Genomic DNA, 17,674 nt, shown 5'->3' with positions numbered 1-17,674 from the left:
AAAAGGTGCAAAAGCCTACTCAGACCACCGCGAGCATGAAGCGGCGAACGGTCGGTGACTAACACCAGCCTGAGGCAGTTAGGCTGATGGTGGTGCAGAAGTGCGGAAGACAAAGAAGATCGAGTATGCAAATTTTTGACCTTTAAGATGTAAGATGTTGGTTCTTTTAATCTATGGACAGAGGAAGGCTATCTCTTTCCCTTTGTTTATGGGCTAAGTAAGTGCATCCTGACTCGAGTTCAACCAGCAGACCAAATCGTTTTCATCTCAAAAGCAAAAAAGAGCAACTCCCCAATAATGCTGCTTTATTCTTTTAATATTAATTCACTATGTATTGCATATTCAGACACGGCACTGTACAGATTGTAATGCATCAGCTGGGATTTAACTTAACTGAGAGACTCACTGGTGACAGTCAAACTGAAATCAGCCCTCTACGCATGCCATTTGCCGTTTTGCCTGTGTGTGGGTTTGTGTGTGTGTGTGTGTGAGTGAGTGTGTGTCATTGTCTCTAAACCCTCGCTTCTTCACAGCACCTTACATTTCTGTCAGATCAACAGATATATCTTTGCCTCTGAAGCAACAACACCGCTCTGCGTCTGCCTGGAACAACAGTGCTCTGTAAGTAGGTTTTATATCTGATTATGTACTAATAGACCGTGTCGTATTGGTTAAACTGGTTAGTTACACTTATGTATATACTTGTGTCTTGTGTGGAAAAACACAACAGCCCGGTAAGGTGGGTGAAACTATGACTACCTGAAGTCTGAGCCTGAGAAGTTGTTGTAATCCAGTTATACAGACTTGACAAAGAACTGCAGAGGATTTTGAACTCGATGTGCTCGAAAATTTACATATTTGAGTAAACGTTGATTTAAAAGCAACATTAGCCTGCGAAACACGTGAAAATGTAGTTTAGCTATTCATTTACAAAGTTTTTGATGGGTTCAGTCCACCATGATCTAATCGATCAGTTAAATCTGATTCCAACTCAGGTTTATTTTCTATTCACAATTGTGTCTAAACAGTAAAAAAAAATGAGAATAAAAGAGTGCGTGCACCGCAGTCGGCCGCAGCATTGTTGCTCTGGCTCAGAAAAGCAGTCATTACATGCTCAAAACATAAATAGCTGCTTTCATTGCGACTTGGAATAGAAACCCCCCCAAAAATGGTGTAGGTTTTAAGACACCCAAGAGGTCCGTGTGTGTGTCTGTGTTCCCTTGTAACTGTTCTTAAAATGACTGGATGTATTTTTGGTGGTGCACTGAGGCATATTTGCGACATGTGTCGGCCACAGTCGGGCAGAATCGGTTTGGACGAGCAGAAGCTGAATTTTTACGTGCAGAACGGGCTCTGTTTAATTCACAGTGTGATATTCAGAGTTTTAGCATGTTTTATTTTTAGATAAAGGCACGGTTGACACAAACGCTCACTATAGTGAACAGAAATCAAAGTAGAGTAATTGTTAAGAGGAATAAAAATCTCTCTTTGAATGCTAGTGAATCATACCCGAGGTAGGCCTGAACAGTTAATTTGACTTAGTCACATCTTGTCAGGTTATTTTCCAGGTGCTGTACAGACTTTGGAAAACATAAAGCAGATAACAGGATCTAACAACAACTTTTTTCCACTGATTCAGGAAATAATGATTCACTTTGGGGCATTTGGGCTCCTGATTTCAGATGCACTTTCTTATCCAACTCCACCTACACGCTTCGAGCGCTCGCTCAAACAGTTTTGTTGGAAAAATAATTTCATGCGTGACAGTTAAAGGGCACATTGTCTGTTTTGAGGTGCCTACACAGTCTCGCGCATTGATGTATGTACGGAGGAATGCTTCGAGTTACACAGCCATGAGCTAACTTCCTGATATCACAAAGAAAATAATCATGACCTAAAAACTCTAAATAGTTATCACTGGTATGCTCTTGATTTAATATCAATGGGTAATCTACAGAAAACAACGAGAGGCACATCGAATCTCTGAGCTCATGCTGGTGCGTTCGTGCGTGAGAAGGACCAAGACTGTTCTGGTGATTTGCTTTTTGTCATGTTGTTCTCAGCAGCCAGTTAAGCAGCTATTTGACTGATCGCTATTTACACCAAGCACGTTTCTGCGTAGGGTTTCCCCACTTCAACACTGATGTGACTGTGCCCACATATTAATAATATTTCTGCTGTTTAAATGAGCCGAGGAGGAGTTTACACTCAGTAACCCAAATATTACACAAATGGTTTATTTTTCTAAAATGTGTAGTGTATACTTGGTTACCACGCTTCAGACTGAAACATCTAAGAAAAATATTGTGAAGAATAACAGTGACTGTGATGACGCGCTGGCTTTTCTGTGCAATAAATGATCATTTTCTAGATTTTCTGTGGGCCAGAAGCCACTGGTTCATCTTATATGGGCCAGATTACAGGTGTGTTGTGACAGCTGGGCCACACAAGGCTTGGGGTGACAGATGTCAAGCTTGTCTCTTGAGTATTAGGCCAGATCTAGCTTACGTAGCATTTGCTAGCGAGCCATAAGTAGCCCTGCTATCTGGGCCCAGAGGCCACGATGGGGTTGACTTTTTAAAAAATAAATTTTTTTAAATATCTCAGCAAAAACTGTTTAAAAAAATTAAAGTCCTCTTCACTTTTGTCAACGACGTCACCATCTTCTTCCTCGTTTAGTTCTTCCTTCACATTAGCACATGTTAGCCCGCTAACACGCTAAAGTAAAAAAAAGTTGAGGACTGTAAACGCTAAACATGAGCACGTAATGCTGTCAGCTCTAAACGCTGCTCTGCCTTTATGTCGAATGTGTTTCCGCTGCTAATGCTTACGCTTCCTAATTGTGGTTTACTTGAATAAACACTTGACGCTTGCACTGAGGTCGCCTTTAAAAGCTCGACTTTGTCGCTTTTATCCGAGCGCAAATGGTTTGAAGATGTCAAAGTATTAAAAGTATTCGCATAGTCTGTTGAAGCTCGTGCGTCCGAGCGCATAATGTTGTGGCAGGTTAGCCATTGTTGAGAGAGAAATGGCGAACCTGCCGGAAAGATCATAATGGCCGCTGTGTTTGGTTTCGCTCCGTCACAAAACAACCCCCATTATCACTGCCATCTAAAACGATAACCTGGAGCTGCGAGTCTGCCGAGAACAGACGAGTTTGACCAAATGACAAACACAATCAGGTTTTTGCTTCCTATTTAATTGCATTTACTCTCACGCCAGAAAACGTCCTCTTGTTTTGTGGAAAACGAGCGCTCAGGCCTCGAGATCTTGTGTCGAGTCCTCGGCTTGCTGAAAACAGAGTGACTCATAGGACTCTTTTTTTCCACCACTCACTGGGTCAATCACTATCTGCTTACTCTGCAACACTCTTGTACCAAAGTATTCTTTGCACATCAGAGGGATTTATACACTGCATGCAAACAGTTTCTGTGTGTTAGTCCCGGGCGCTGCATGAAAGACACCCCGCAACAGTGTGGGTTCAAAGCTTGGCTCAGGAACCGTGCCATGTGTCGCCTCATCTCCCGCCAGTCTTTGTTTTTGTTAAATAAAAAGAGGGAGGGCGGAGAAAAAAAGGAAGAAAGCACCAAACTCTGAGTTTATAAAGAGCACACGCAGAGCCGGGACTTGGCTTCTGCTGTTGTTGGACGTTTTAATGTTTTGTTGGAAAGCCGTCAGTGTTTTGGTTAGTTTGGTCGTAAATTACAGCAGCATGGCTAATATGCTTGTCACGGTCTGTTAAAGGGGGTTTGTTATTAAATTCACTTTCCCTTTCAGTTTGCTCAAGTAATATCACAGAAGTTGATCATAAATTTTGAGCTGATGTATCACCGCGCTACCCACTTAAACGCCCCACAGTGTATGGGGAATTTAAATGGGAAAAAGAATAGAGTCACTTGCATCCATTTATAGGATTTTTACAGGAGTAGACCTCCTTTCTCAACACATACACACACAAGATGCAAGCCATTTATTGTTTATCTATAAAATACCAGAAAGTGCTTACATGGAGCTCAAGTTGATGCTTTTAAATTGCCTATTTGGCTCTTAAAGCACTCTAAAATAAAAATAATTAGATGTACATTAATTTAAAACAGTGCAATAAGCAAATTTGCACACTTAATTTAAGCAGAATGGGGGGGGGATGCTTATTTTAGCTTTAAAGTCAAATGACAGCAAAATGTCAGCATTAAAAATAAAAATAAACTCCATATTAACAAGTTATTCCCATGTGTTGAGATCGGATTAGGTGGTGCAGAAGTTGGATAAATGTATGAACAGTTAGTCTCCATTTGTTTGACCATTAGAAAAATCAGTTTTCCATTTGGTGCACATCCATACCGATTAAAATAAACACCTTTTAGGCGCAGATCATGAAGCGCTCCAGCATTGCTGCTCGTGTGTAGGCGACATCCATTTGTCCACACTGTAAGGTCTGGTCTTTGTTGTGGCGTTTTGGAGGTCATGCTACAGTAAAACCTGGTTTCTTGTGGCAGTCGTATGTTGGTGTTTGGTTGTCCACTGTTGATGTGGGAAGCAGCTCAGGTATATAGCCAGGAAGCTGAGGTTTTGCACTTTTTATTTCACATAGTGTTTAAAAACATGTTATATGCTACAGGGTAAGAAGTTTCCCAGTTAAATTACAGTAAAGTAGATTTGCCAGCTTTTATTTTACAGCATACCTTTGGTAATCCACACATGGCACATGCTGTGTATGTCAGGTTTTAGGTTTCTGTTATAATTTCATCATTATAAAAACTGCACTCTTTTGTGAGGGGGTTAAGTTTTCACTGATATCAAGAAATGAAACTGATGGACACATAGTGAAAATAACACAAAGACAATCACGTATCAGTTTGAAGCCGCTTTGTTTAAATGAGCTTCTCGTCTTTTTTACTCCCTAATCGAAGAAGAACTCAGGAGAACAGCCTGGCTGAGCTCCAGCGTGTCTTCAGTGCCATGAAATCTCGATCTTTCTCTTCATTTCTGATCATTTCCTTTCTGGGTTTTCTGAGCTGCTGCGTGTGACGTCTTGTGATCGCTGTCGATTTCCCTCTTTATCTCAAACATCTTCTGCTTGTTGTCGCGTAACCGTTCCACGCTGCAGTCGAAACCCTTTTGATTTTAAAGTTATCCTTACTCCCATTTACAATAAAGTCAACCGAGTACCAGCGCTTCTCATCGCGCACACACTCGTTACAGTAACGATACTTTGATCTCCTTATTTTTCTTGTATTGTTTTTTCCATAAAAGGAAAAAACAATGAGTTTTAAAGCAGAGGGAATGTTCTGTAACCGTACAGCACCTGTTCAACGGAAGAGCGACACGCTGGAGAAAGGAGGCTGTGAGGGCGGACTGCGACTTCCTGTTGTGGCTTGTGTCATCACTTTGTTAACCTGCAAACTTTATGCAGTCTCAAAGTGTGGGTGCCTCATGCTAAGTGTCGCATCCCCACATATGTCTCCTCACTTGTACGTGTCGGGCTCACGGTCCTGAGAAGCACAGCTCTGTGGGGTTTGTTGTAGATCCTAGTGTAACACAGCTGGGAAGGGAAGAGAAGGTGAGGTTATCCAGGGCGGTTCTGTGTGTGTGTTTTGGGGCTTTTTTTGTTGCTTTTTCTAGCACTGATTTTAGTGTTGTCCATTTTTAAGCTGTATTTCCACCAACTTGTATTTGTAATTTGGTAAATTAGAAAGTTGCATTGATCTGGCTGTGAGTGGAGGAGGTAGAAACTAAAAAGGTCAAGCGGTCAGAGGTGGCAAATTTGTTTAAATCTGTGGTCAATTTTCTCAAAGAAATGTCCCCCCCTCACCCCCTTTCTGTCCCTCTAGTTTCTCTCCACTTATTACAGCCAGGACTTCAAGGCCAGGTCAACTTCTACCAGGTCTCACCATGTCCATCGACCCTGCGGCCGAGCTGCCTTTCTTCTACGGTAGCATCAGTCGCTCGGAGGCCGAGCAGCACCTGAAGCTGGCCGGGATGTCCGACGGCCTCTTCTTGCTGCGACAGTGTCTTCGCAGTCTGGGGGGCTACGTCTTGTCTATCGTGTGGAACCTGGACTTCCACCATTACTCCGTAGAGAAACAGCTCAATGGGACTTACTGCATCACAGGAGGGAAGCCTCACTGTGGCCCTGCAGAGCTCTGTGAGTTTTACAGCAAAGACTCCGACGGCCTGGTGTGCCTCCTGAAGAAGCCGTGTCTACGCTCCCCAGATACGCCGATCCGGCAAGGCGTGTTTGACAGTCTGAGAGAAAACATGCTGAGGGAGTACGTGAAGCAAACCTGGAATCTGGAGGTGAGCCGGGTGTCGGGTACTGCTGAAGAGTTTAGAAAAAGAAAATAACCATGTAGGGAAGAGTTTTGAGCTACTTGTACTTTACTTGAGCATTTCGGAGACTGAAAAATTCATTTTTTTTTTTAGCTATAATTACTTTTCTGTGATATTGAATATGTTTAAATGTCTTCCTATCAAGCTACAGTTGTTTTTTTTTACAAAAATTAACCATGCAAATGTGCTGACTTCTGCTGGAGATAGTTTTGATGTCTGCATCCAGCCTGCTGTACAGTGCAGTCAAAGTGATCTCTTCAGTCTTTATATTTTTCGCCCTCATCGCAAATAAACCAAATAGAAAATCTGTTGATGGGTGAAAAAATTCTACAAAATTAAAAATTTGCGTGATCTGATAAATGTTTTCGCCTGTAAGCAAAATTTGCCATATTGTTTTTCTGTGGTTATTTGATAGCAGCTGCACAGATAAAACTTTCCACTGCTGTATTGACATGCAGATATCTTTTAAAAAGTACACGTATGTCTGAGAAACCTTCACATTTAATGAACCATTATTTTAAAAAAAAAAACAACATCAGGTGGCTTATCAAAAATCAGTAATCTTACCAACATGTGTCAGTTTTTCCACATCAGTCAGTGAATGTCGTTACAAAGAAACAAAGTGAAACAAAGCGTTCAATGTTAAAGATCAGTGGTGTGGCAGGCCAGGTCACATCTTTGCTGGTAGACTTTAAAACTTGTGACGGTCCAGACCTCGGACTCGAACAACCCCTCCCTTCTTAATGGCTCTCTACATATACAACAAGAATTTTGAAATTGTGACCTTGTTCTCTAGGGTTAGGTAGGCCCTGATCGGGCGCTAACTTGGGGAAAGGTCTTGCCCGCAAGCCGTATGTTTGACAGCTTTCCCTCAGAGTCTGGTTTAACTGACATTTCTGAAGCGACTTTTTTGGTGGAGTGTGGGAAACCTTGCCCACACACAATCTCTCCAAACCTTTCCTCAAGTAGGAACACAGGTAGGAGCTCTCAGTTCCTCTGAGGGCTCCTGTCCCTTGGGGAAAGTAGTTGCACTAACAAGCTATAGTTCTTAGAAATGAGACCCAAAAGTATGAGACAGAAGGTAGAAGCTAAAGTAAAGAGCTAAGCTCACTGGGGAATAGGAACAAAGCGAGCAGGTAGCTGGAAAGAAAAGGCAGGCCAGGTGGGAGTACGAGGGTCTGAGATGACAGCACTGAAAGAATTAGTCAACAAGACTAAAGCTAAAAAGAGCATTTTCACTTGTGCCTCCTCCAGTAACCTGTCACATAAAAGATCAGTATCTTTTTGACACCGGTGATACAACTGAAGAGCCAAACTAGCTCCACGTCTATGCAGAATTGGCCTGCAGCTCGAGTGTCATAACGTTCCCTCTCTGAGCTTCACATGCACCACCTTCCACCGCATTTGACACCCAGCGTGAGCAAATTCAGAAACACCAGCAAGCTGCGATGCAGTCCTCCCCATAATTTCAGATAAAAAGTCATTATTGCAAAACATAGAGATAACACACGCGCCTTCTGAATGTGCTCGTTTTTCCGGTTCAGGGCGAAGCCATGGAGCAGGCCATCATCAGTCAAGCTCCTCAGCTCGAGAAGCTGATCGCAACTACAGCCCATGAGAAAATGCATTGGTACCATGGCAAAATCTCCCGCCATGAGGGTGAGAGGCGGCTTTACTCGGGAGCACAACCGGACGGCAAGTTTCTGTAAGTTTTTGCTTCTTTTTAAAAAAGCCTGCTGTGCTCGTTTGTTGGGTAAAGATTTATCGTCAAGGGTTTAAGTGCATTTATGTGTGTTTTGTTCCTCAGAATCAGAGACAGAGAGGAGTCTGGTACATACGCTCTCTCCATGATGTACGGGAAAACAGTGTACCACTATCAGATCCTCCAGGACAAGTCGGGGAAATTCTCTATGCCCGAGGGAACAAAGTTTGACACAATCTGGCAGGTCGGTCCTCAAGCTCTTTTTTTTCTTTTTCTTTATCTGTGTGTCGTTTTTCTGGCTTAAACTAAACTTATTCTCAATGTTCAGCTGGTGGAGTATCTGAAGATGAAACCTGATGGCCTTGTAACTGTTCTCGGAGAGACGTGTGTTAACGGCAAAGCTGCTGTTGGAAGTACTGACCAATCTTTCCTTTTTTTAATCATATGTCAGCCTGAATTTGCAGTTTATATTGTGGTTTATTCATAATATGAATAATATAATACACTATGTCCTTTTTGATTCTATTCACTAATGAAATTCTCCTGTAATATTTCAGAGACACCCAGTCTTCCCAGTGTAAGTAGACGGTGCATCCCGCCCTGTTCAAATCAGCACATGTCTTCATCCGGTAAGATTTATTTCTTTGTCATTCCTTTCAGAGGCCACGCGGCGCCAATGGATACACACCGCCACCTCAAGGTCAGTAGCCAGCAGTGCAAACACACAGGCAGCATTTACCATAAGTCAAACTGTGATGGCTGTTCCTGCAAGGATGCTTTCAAATAAAAAACTCACAATTATATAATCAGTCGTTGAAGGAAGACTGAAATCTGACAGATTATAACTGCATGTGAAGCGACGTGTTTAAAGGTTGTGAGTTAAAAAATGTAATTCCTCAGTAACAGTGTCCAGTTAATATATCACTGGGTAATTAATTAAGTGCATCATGTTTTAGACTCTGATACTTGATTTTGAATGTAAAACCTTCAAGTTTGAAATGTTTTGCACACTATATCTACAAACAATTACATGCAATTTATTGTGTGCAATTCGTACTTTGCAGCTCCTACACCGGCCCCAAAGACCGAAGACCGTGACCTTCTGCCCATGGACTGCAATGGATTCAACCCGTATCACAACCCCAATGATATCAAGAGGTTCAACATCCAGAGGTCCGACCTGCTGATGGACGAGGTGGAGCTCGGCTCTGGGAACTTTGGCTGTGTCAAGAAGGGAGTCCTCAAAACAGAATCGTGAGGAGCCGAACATTTTAGAAACAGACGCTGAGTCGTATGTACCGTGCAGCGTGCGTACACCGTGCGTCTACTGATGTCGCTGCCTGTGTTTTGTTTGGATTCAGGGGTCAGATAGATGTGGCCGTCAAGGTGCTGAAGAACGAAAACGAGAAGCTGGTGAAGGAGGAGATGATGAGGGAGGCAGAGATCATGCACCAGCTGAGTAACCCGTTCATCGTCCGCATGCTTGGCCTTTGCAACGCAGACTGTCTTATGCTGGTCATGGAGATGGCTTCTGCCGGACCGCTGAACAAATTCCTTTCCTCCAAAAAGTAAGTTCATCTTTAACATGGAACATTTTTGTAGATACGCTCAAAAAAAGTTGACTTATCATTTATTTATTTATTTATTGGTAAACTCTGTTTTTTCTTTGAGTCCGTTTCTTAGGAGTTATCTTAACCTGTAGCACAGTTGGGTGGAGCCACTTGACATAACTTTTAAATAAAAGTATTAATATTTTTTATTTTATTTATTTATTAGTTATATATTTATTTTATATATTTTATATATTCCTTCAATGTTTTACATTCATTGTACATAATTTTTTAAAGTAAATCCAAAAAACACACTATTTTGTTGAAATAACACAAATGACTCAAGTAAACTTAAAAAAACATTTGTTTGGTGAATAAAAATTACAAGGATTTTTTTTTAAAAATCAACAATAGTGAGATTTCAGTTTTAGGAGAGCAACTAGGAGATTGATTAATGTCTGATTTACATATTTTTATATTTAAAAAAATCAACATCTTACTATAATGATCATAGCATATGTATACATATGTATATATTCCTTTACTACTCTTACATGTGCAAATAAATCTGGATGAAATTCATGATATAAACATAATAGGGCACGAGGATTATCCACATCTATAGAGCTGTGGGAATTATTTTTCATGACACTCAGATCTTTACAAATCCTATATAGCGTGTGTAGAATCAGATTACATGTACGATACATGTACACCATTGTTTTGCTAAACCCTTTTAGTGCTGTGGGACTTGAGATAACTGAAACATGTGTATCTGTAAATAAGTGTTTGTCGAGCAGTGACACTGATAGTGTCCATATATGATTATTTTCTCACATACAATGAATATGAAGCTAACAAAGACGAAGAAGGAAACATATAGGTACTTATTATTCATCTATTGGTGTTTATGAACAGCCGTGTTTACGCTCTGACTTTACAAAAATCAAAGTCAATTTACATACTTGTCAATGTTTTAATACATGAGTGATGTGAACAGCTCCCACAGACAAACACTGCCCCAGGATGGGTTTTTGCTAATCACCAAACAGGGCTGTGGTTTAGGGTCAGTTAGTTTCATGCATAGAAATCTTTCAGCTGTAACAAGGATCAAAACATATGTCAGTGTGAATAATCTTACTTTATCTCAAAGAACTCAGATCTTCTAGGTGGTAAATAGTAAACAGAGTAGTGCTACTATAACTCCTTTGTATTCAAGGTGAGCCCTCAAAGTGCGTCCTAGTACAAGTCTGTACTTCTCAGGTGGATTCTGATAAATCGCTGACACTGCAGAAGTCCTTGCCATGACATGCTGATGAGGAATGAATCAGACAATCTATTACATCCAAGACATTTCTGATCTTTATGAGCCCGTTCTCTTTTCCTGTGGCAGCTCCATGTATTCTCAGAACTGTCACGATACGGCAGAATAAATACAGGACAACAAAAGTGAACATACGCTTTCTTACATCATAATTTTATAGGAGAACAGGCAAGACTGTCTGTATGGACAGCAGCGCCTCTCGAAGGGCAGAAGCTGGAACATGTGGATGTGATTTTACATGTCCTTAGGTTATGTGTTTGCTTTAGTGCCAGGATAACATTTTAATAGCCACCTTCACTCTTTCCAATACTTAAGTAAAGCAAACAGCAAACTATAACTCAAGTCCAGTCAATAGAGAAAGTAGAGATAGATAACAGAGCAGGGGAATGACACGCAAAACCTTGTCCAGCTGAGAGTCATCCTAGGTGAGGTGTTTTGGGCATGTCCTCCCAGGTGAAGGCCCTGGGGGAGAGCCAGGGCAGAGCTCACATTTTGCAAACACCTCGGTATTTCCCCTGAACATCTGGATGAGGCGTTTCAGCTCAGACTGTTGCCCCCATGACTCAGAGCTGGAAAAGCAGAAAATGGAGAGATGGATGATTCCAAAACTCCAAATATGTCTTAAGGCAGGGGTAGAGGAACTCCTGCAGGTTTTAGATGTGTCCTTGATCCAACACAGCTGATTTAAATGGCTAAATGACCTCCTCGACATGTCTCGAAGTTCTGCAGAGGCCTGGTGATGAAGTAATCATGTGATTCAGGTGTGTTGACCCAGGGTGAGATCTAAAACCTGCAGGACACCGGCCCTCGAGGCCTGGAGTTCGACACCCCTGTCTTAAAGACTCAAACTTAGGATGGTTCATTTGAAGGGTTTCTGGATACTTAAAACTTCAATAATATTCAGTGTTTTGTTGTATCAAAAGGAACTGGACAAAAAAATCTGAAATATTTATGGAGTTTTGTGTCATCATCATCCATCGTCTGTCCATCTATTTACTTCTGCTTTTCCAGTCCCGGGTCGGGGGTGCAGCTGGAGCCCATCTCAGCTGTCTTAGGAAAAAACTACATTTGTGTACTAAAAATATCATAATGCTTCTTTTCTCTGGACGTTTGTCCTCACAGGGATACGGTGTCGGTGGAGAACATTGTGAACCTGATGCACCAGGTGTCGATGGGCATGAAGTATCTGGAGGAGAAGAACTTTGTGCACAGAGATTTAGCAGCTCGCAACGTCCTGCTGGTCAATCAGCAGTTCGCCAAAATCAGTGACTTTGGGCTCTCCAAGGCCCTGGGAGCAGATGACAACTACTACAAAGTACGCATGATTTTTGGTCACTTCTTTTTAATACTGTTGTATCGCAAGACAAAGTTGCATGAATACAGAGTGATTAGAGAGTCAGGTGTGGGGCTTATCAGTGAGTGCAAACAGAGAGTGTGTCTTAGATGGATTGCCCTTGTGGGAGTTGCTGACCTCACAATGTGCAAACAGTAATTAGCTCTTATTGACAAAAATGTGTCAGGTGCTCTGTTTGAACTAAACACTCAATTGATTTCCATTTTACTGATTTACCGACCCATATCTGGAGTGGATGTAGTTATCAGAAAGCCCCAGCAATCCTTCACTCCAAGGCCCTAAATACCATCGCCGATGTTTGCTTGCGTTGGCCGAGTCCTTGGCGCGCTTCTTACCGTCATAAATGTTGTGTTCACAGGCTCGTACTGCAGGTAAATGGCCGCTCAAGTGGTACGCACCAGAATGTATACTCTTCCACAAATTCTCCAGCAAAAGCGACGTGTGGAGTTTTGGCGTCACCATGTGGGAGGCGTTCTCCTACGGAGGGAAACCCTACAAGGTAAGATAGATTACTGCAGAAGGTTATCAAAGCATGACTTGATCCTAGAGCTCACGCTGCCTGTGTTTGAATTTTTTCTCCAGAAAATGAAAGGACCCGACGTGATCCGCTTCATTGAGAACGGGAACCGCATGGATTGTCCGGCGGCGTGTCCGGAGCGAGTATATACACTGATGAAAGAGTGCTGGACATACAAGTGAGAAACCGATCGAGTCTTGTGCATGCGTTATACAAGAGAGGCATAAACAGAGGCTGTATGTATGTACAGTATGTACAACAAAACAACAATCCGGTCCAAACGTCACTTGCCTCAGAGTTCATGATTCCACAATAAGAAACAAACTGGGAAAGAAATTCAAAGTCCGAACTCAAATCCTACTGAGATGCTTGAACACACCGTTAATGCTCAAACCCACCAGTGTGGCTGAATTAAAACAATACTGCAGAGACGAGTGGGTAAAAAAAACTCATTGCCAGTTATCACAAACGTTAGATTGCAGTTCTTGCTGCCAAGAGTGGCACAACCAGTTATTAGCTTTAGGGGGCAATTATTCTTTCACGCAGGGTCGGGTAGGTTTGGAGCTTTTTTTCCTGAATAAAGTAAACGTATTTAAATCGTTTAAAAACTGCATTTTGTATTTACTCTTGTTGTCTTTGTCTAAAAAGACAAAGATAAAATTAGTTTGATGACCTGAAACATAGGAGGAGGGCAAACACTTTTTCACAGCGGTGTATTTAATGACTTATCTAGCTTTCATACATCAGGCATGGCTGCTGTGACCTAACGGCATTATATTCCTCCGTCGTTCCCTCGTAAATGAAAACAATTTCTTATTTAATTATGTGTGCCTATGCCAAGAGGCACACATATTACTATTCGTCGGATTTATTATTATTATTATTATTATTATTATTATTCTCCAGTTTCCGCCTGAAATTTTGCAGCGAATCTCGCCCCGCAGTTTTGAGACAAGCTTCATATATGTTACCTCATTTTGTGCGGCTGGATCAGGAATGGTGTGCTATGACTTTTGGTGTTTATAACTATTATAGTTTTTAAATATTAATATTTTAGTGAAAATTTTCCCGCGCCTCTCTGCCTAACAGTTTTGACAATAGGGTTACATATGTTAGATCATTTTGTGCGGCTGGAGCTGGACTAGTATGGTATACACTTTTGGTGTTCATGACTTTTATAGTTTTTGAAATATTTAGATTTTAGTTCAAATTTAGGCCAATTTCCATAGAAACAGACTTTATTTGTGGTGGGTTGGCTCTCTCTAGTGGTATACCGGGAGTAGTACGGCCGAAATCTGTATGCTTGTTTTTAAACTCAATATCCCATAATGCATAGCACGCCTCTGCCGAGTTCAACAATGGCGGACACCTCTTCGTTTTAAACGTCTTTTATTCGTGTTTCTAGGTCACAAAATGAACTTTTAAGATATTTTCAGGCGAGAATGTAGGTGTGTAAACTTCAAATATCTGCTCGTTTTGTCAAAACATCCCATATTATATCTGACGATGTTGCCGGCTAACTAGCTAAGCGTGGCTAGCGCCGCTAGCTAGCGCCGCCGCCGATGTGGAAATAATAACTGAGTTGTTTGGTCTTGGCTAACGCGCAGCTACAACAGAGAGCAGCTATCTACCGTGTGTGTCAGAAAAACATGCGGGAACGAGACATAGGAGGCGGCGAGGGGACCGCCGATCGACGGTGGTAGATCGTGGATCAGGCAAACCTAAGGCAGGGCGTGAGGTGAACTGAATTTCAGGTAAGAAGTTATGAATTGCACAGGAGTTTCTATAGAGCTGTGTGCGCGCTAAGTTACTGACGTTGAACTTTATTTTATTCATAACGGTTAGTCCGTAGAGTTGCCGTACAAACGGAATCGCCCCACATTCAGAGAAAATATTACGATTTATTCTGTCGTTATGAAGCCTCCCCTGTCATTCTCTGGCCTGTTGCAACTTCAATCGTGAAACTGATCAACGATCGACTTTTTCGCTCTTGTTTATCGCGCTAAACAACAGCAGCACGTTTAAGCTTGATCAGCTGTTGTTAGAATTCATTTGATTTTAATTTTGCGGCTGGTCCAAACCAGGAGATGTCCTTACTGAATCATCAGAGCTGAACTGGTGATGGAGAAACAGGTTTACCCTTTACAGGGCTTGTAAAATCGCTAGCCCGGACGTCCGGGGCTAGCGATTTTTCCAATCGGGCTACCAAAATCCATCTCAGCCCTGCCCGTCGGGCTATCATGGGAGGGAAAGATATGTCAATGCTTTTGCATTCTTTCGCAAATGTAGCTGAGTAATTATGTCATCGGCATCGATGAGCCACTGTCAATATGTGACACACTGAAATCGCGTTTGAATTTGCGCTTGTTTTTGCTTTCACTTTCACTTTGCGCTAACTGTGTGTAGAGAGCGACAGCACTAATTGGTAAGTCACAGATTAATTGCACACCAATTCCTCTGACATCGTCTTATCAATCGTTAGCTTACTATCAAACATGACAAGTGAAATCTCCTGCAGCAAGCTTAAACGTGATAGAGGCTGATTACGCAGAGAATTGCTGATCGTTATGTAAGTATGCATGTAAGAGCAGATGGATTTAAGCAGGTATTTTAGTTCTGCAGAGCCAAACAAGAGAGGTCAGGGTGAAGAAGGGGCAGCCAAAGAAAAGCCAACCACAAAACGGAAAAGTTATGACAAATCAGACTATGAGGGAAAAAGAAAGCGCAGCTTTATGGTTTCATGGACTAAAGAATTTATGTGGCTGGAATACGACGAGCTAAATAACCTCATGTTCTGCCGGGTGTGTTGTGAGTTTCCCTCGATTTCTGAGTCGACAAGCGCCTTTGTTACTGGGACCAGTCATTTTAAGAAAGACCCCATCAGAACCCATGACAAATGCAAGAAATGCATTATTGCCCAGTCTGCAATATCTTTCCCAGAACAAACACCAATTGCAAAAAGCATACTAAAAAATAAACCAAGCATAACAAGAAGTCCTGAAAAATCTGTTTAGAACAGCCTACTATGTTGCAAAGAGTGAACTACCACTGGCAAAATTTAGCAGTCTTTGCAAACTTCAAAAAGCAAATGGCCTAGATCTTGGTTGCACTTGCCTCTTACCTGTGATTTCAGTGGAAATGTCAAAAATAAGGATCTGACACAGACTGATTCCTGTTGTACAGTTCTTACAAGTTCATAGAAATTTGTTCAATTAGAACCAAATATTTGAGTTGATGATTGAAATTGTTGTTGTAATTTGTGTTTTAAATATTTTTAGATTGATGTTTTGTTTCCTTTACAATATTATACTTTAATGTATAATATTGTAAAGGAAACAAAACATCAATCCAAAATTGTCCTCTCTTTTTTTTTATTCGGGCTACTTAAATTTATTACCAAAAACTGAAGAGTGCCTCCCGAAGGGCTACCAGGGATTTTGAAATTTTATGAGCCCTGCTTTAGGTGACATGAATGAGTTGAAGGAAGTTATGAACTGTTTCTCAGAGACAAATAAACACCCAGCTCCTGTTTTTGTGTAGCTGACAGCTGGTAACTGTGCAGGGGCGGATCTAGCAAAGCTTTTGCCAGGGGCCAGGTAGGGCATTAACAGGGAAAGGGGACACAAAGATATACTTTTCTTTCTTACTCTCATATAAAATATTTAGCTTTTTATTAAATAGTTATCTGCATCTTACAACCAAAGTTTGTATAATAATACACAAGATTGGCTGTAGACCATTGTTAATCATTTACTGTGTAAAAATAACAAAAACAAAAAGTAAATGCAAAAGTGCATAAATATTTATTTTACGTGTTTGATGTGTGTGGCGGGCGTGGTCTGCAGTGCCGCTGCAGGGGAGGTGGACCCACGGGCGTAAAGTCTGTGCTCTTTCGGCTGTTTTTTGGTGTGTGTCGGGCTGTCAGTTGAAAAGCTACAGCCGGCTGTGTGGGTACACCAAGCATGTGTGAAAAGTGGTCCATAACGTAATGCTTCAAAGAGTGTTCATGCAAACATTGTCGGGTCTGCCGTGGTACAATGGGACTTCTGCTCATGAACCTGTGTGCACAGCATCTGCAAATCGGGGCTGTGCAAAGTCACTTCATCTTTACCCAAAACTGTAAGCTGTCATCTGTGAGGCGCGAGCGGTGTTTGTTTTTACCATAGTTCACGGTGGAGAATGGCTGCTCTTCTGAGTTTTGCTCTCTGTAGCCGTATGAATGTCAAACTACACTGATTCGCAGCGGCATAGGCACACATAAAATTTCTTCTGAAATTTTCGCTTTCTAGTATTTGTTTTTTAACGTCAGATTAAGCTAGCAATGCATTCTCTTAAAATCCTGTGACTTCCATTTATCACAGTCTCCTCTCTCTGCTCCTCCCCTCTCCTCTCTCACAGACACGAGGACCGTCCCGACTTCAAGAAGGTTGAGGAGGCCATGAGGAGTTATCATTACTCCATATCCGGCAAGACCAAGCCTGAGGAAGGCGCAGCCGCAGCCGCCACCGCCGCCGCCGCACCTGAGCCTACCAAGTAGACAGAAAAAAGGCACATTCTGTCCCAGCGCTGCACAAAGCGTCCTTTCAACCGGCCATTAAACAACCAAAACAAAGAGTGTTTTATGAACTGTGCACAGTGACCAGCTTTGACCGCAGAAGCGACGCAGCTAAACAGGCAATAAATGTGCATTTGTAAATCGGACTTCAGTGTGTCAGCCGTGCAAGGAAGCTCTCTGTCTGCCGTGGTTTGAATGTTAAGTGTCGTAATACTGCTGAACACAACTAATTTTATATTCTGCTACTGTAATCGAACCATGTGTTCAAGTCTGCGTCTTTGTCCGCCTCCACCTAAAAGCATTTTTATTGTTTTTAGCCTAATAAACTAGAAACAAACTAAT

General features: G+C 41.8%; 1 protein-coding gene across 2 annotated transcripts; it reads left to right on the top strand.

The window, feature by feature from the left end:
• The first annotated feature begins 517 nt into the window (after nucleotides 1-517).
• LOC116335070 (tyrosine-protein kinase ZAP-70) lies at nucleotides 518-17,673 on the top strand. Of its 2 annotated transcripts, none has more exons than XM_031758679.2 (13): nucleotides 518-621; nucleotides 5,832-6,297; nucleotides 7,875-8,035; nucleotides 8,138-8,276; nucleotides 8,361-8,445; nucleotides 8,590-8,609; nucleotides 8,693-8,732; nucleotides 9,097-9,286; nucleotides 9,394-9,600; nucleotides 12,029-12,221; nucleotides 12,619-12,759; nucleotides 12,843-12,955; nucleotides 17,176-17,673. In XM_031758679.2, exons 2-13 carry the CDS (start codon nucleotides 5,893-5,895, stop codon nucleotides 17,312-17,314), a joined length of 1,833 nt encoding a protein of 610 aa, XP_031614539.1. In that variant the 5' UTR covers nucleotides 518-621; nucleotides 5,832-5,892; the 3' UTR covers nucleotides 17,315-17,673. The 2 variants fall into 2 exon arrangements, with proteins under 2 accessions (XP_031614539.1, XP_031614540.1); XM_031758680.2 differs by lacking the exon at nucleotides 518-621 and adding an exon at nucleotides 5,420-5,560.
• The last annotated feature ends 1 nt before the right edge of the window (nucleotide 17,674 follows it).

The sequence above is a fragment of the Oreochromis aureus genome, linkage group 17 (genome assembly GCF_013358895.1).
Source record: "Oreochromis aureus strain Israel breed Guangdong linkage group 17, ZZ_aureus, whole genome shotgun sequence".
Classification (NCBI taxonomy): domain Eukaryota; kingdom Metazoa; phylum Chordata; class Actinopteri; order Cichliformes; family Cichlidae; genus Oreochromis; species Oreochromis aureus.
This window is presented reverse-complemented; position numbering and strand designations above follow the sequence as displayed.

Excerpts from the sequence above, each read along its gene's own strand:
- LOC116335070 (XM_031758679.2), top strand. The coding sequence starts at position 5,893 with ATGTCCATCGACCCTGCGGCCGAGCTGCCTTTCTTCTACGGTAGCATC. Across the intron at positions 6,298-7,874 it reads AGCAAACCTGGAATCTGGAG|GGCGAAGCCATGGAGCAGGC; the intron begins GTGAGCCGGGTG and ends TTTCCGGTTCAG. Across the intron at positions 8,036-8,137 it reads CAACCGGACGGCAAGTTTCT|AATCAGAGACAGAGAGGAGT; the intron begins GTAAGTTTTTGC and ends TTTGTTCCTCAG.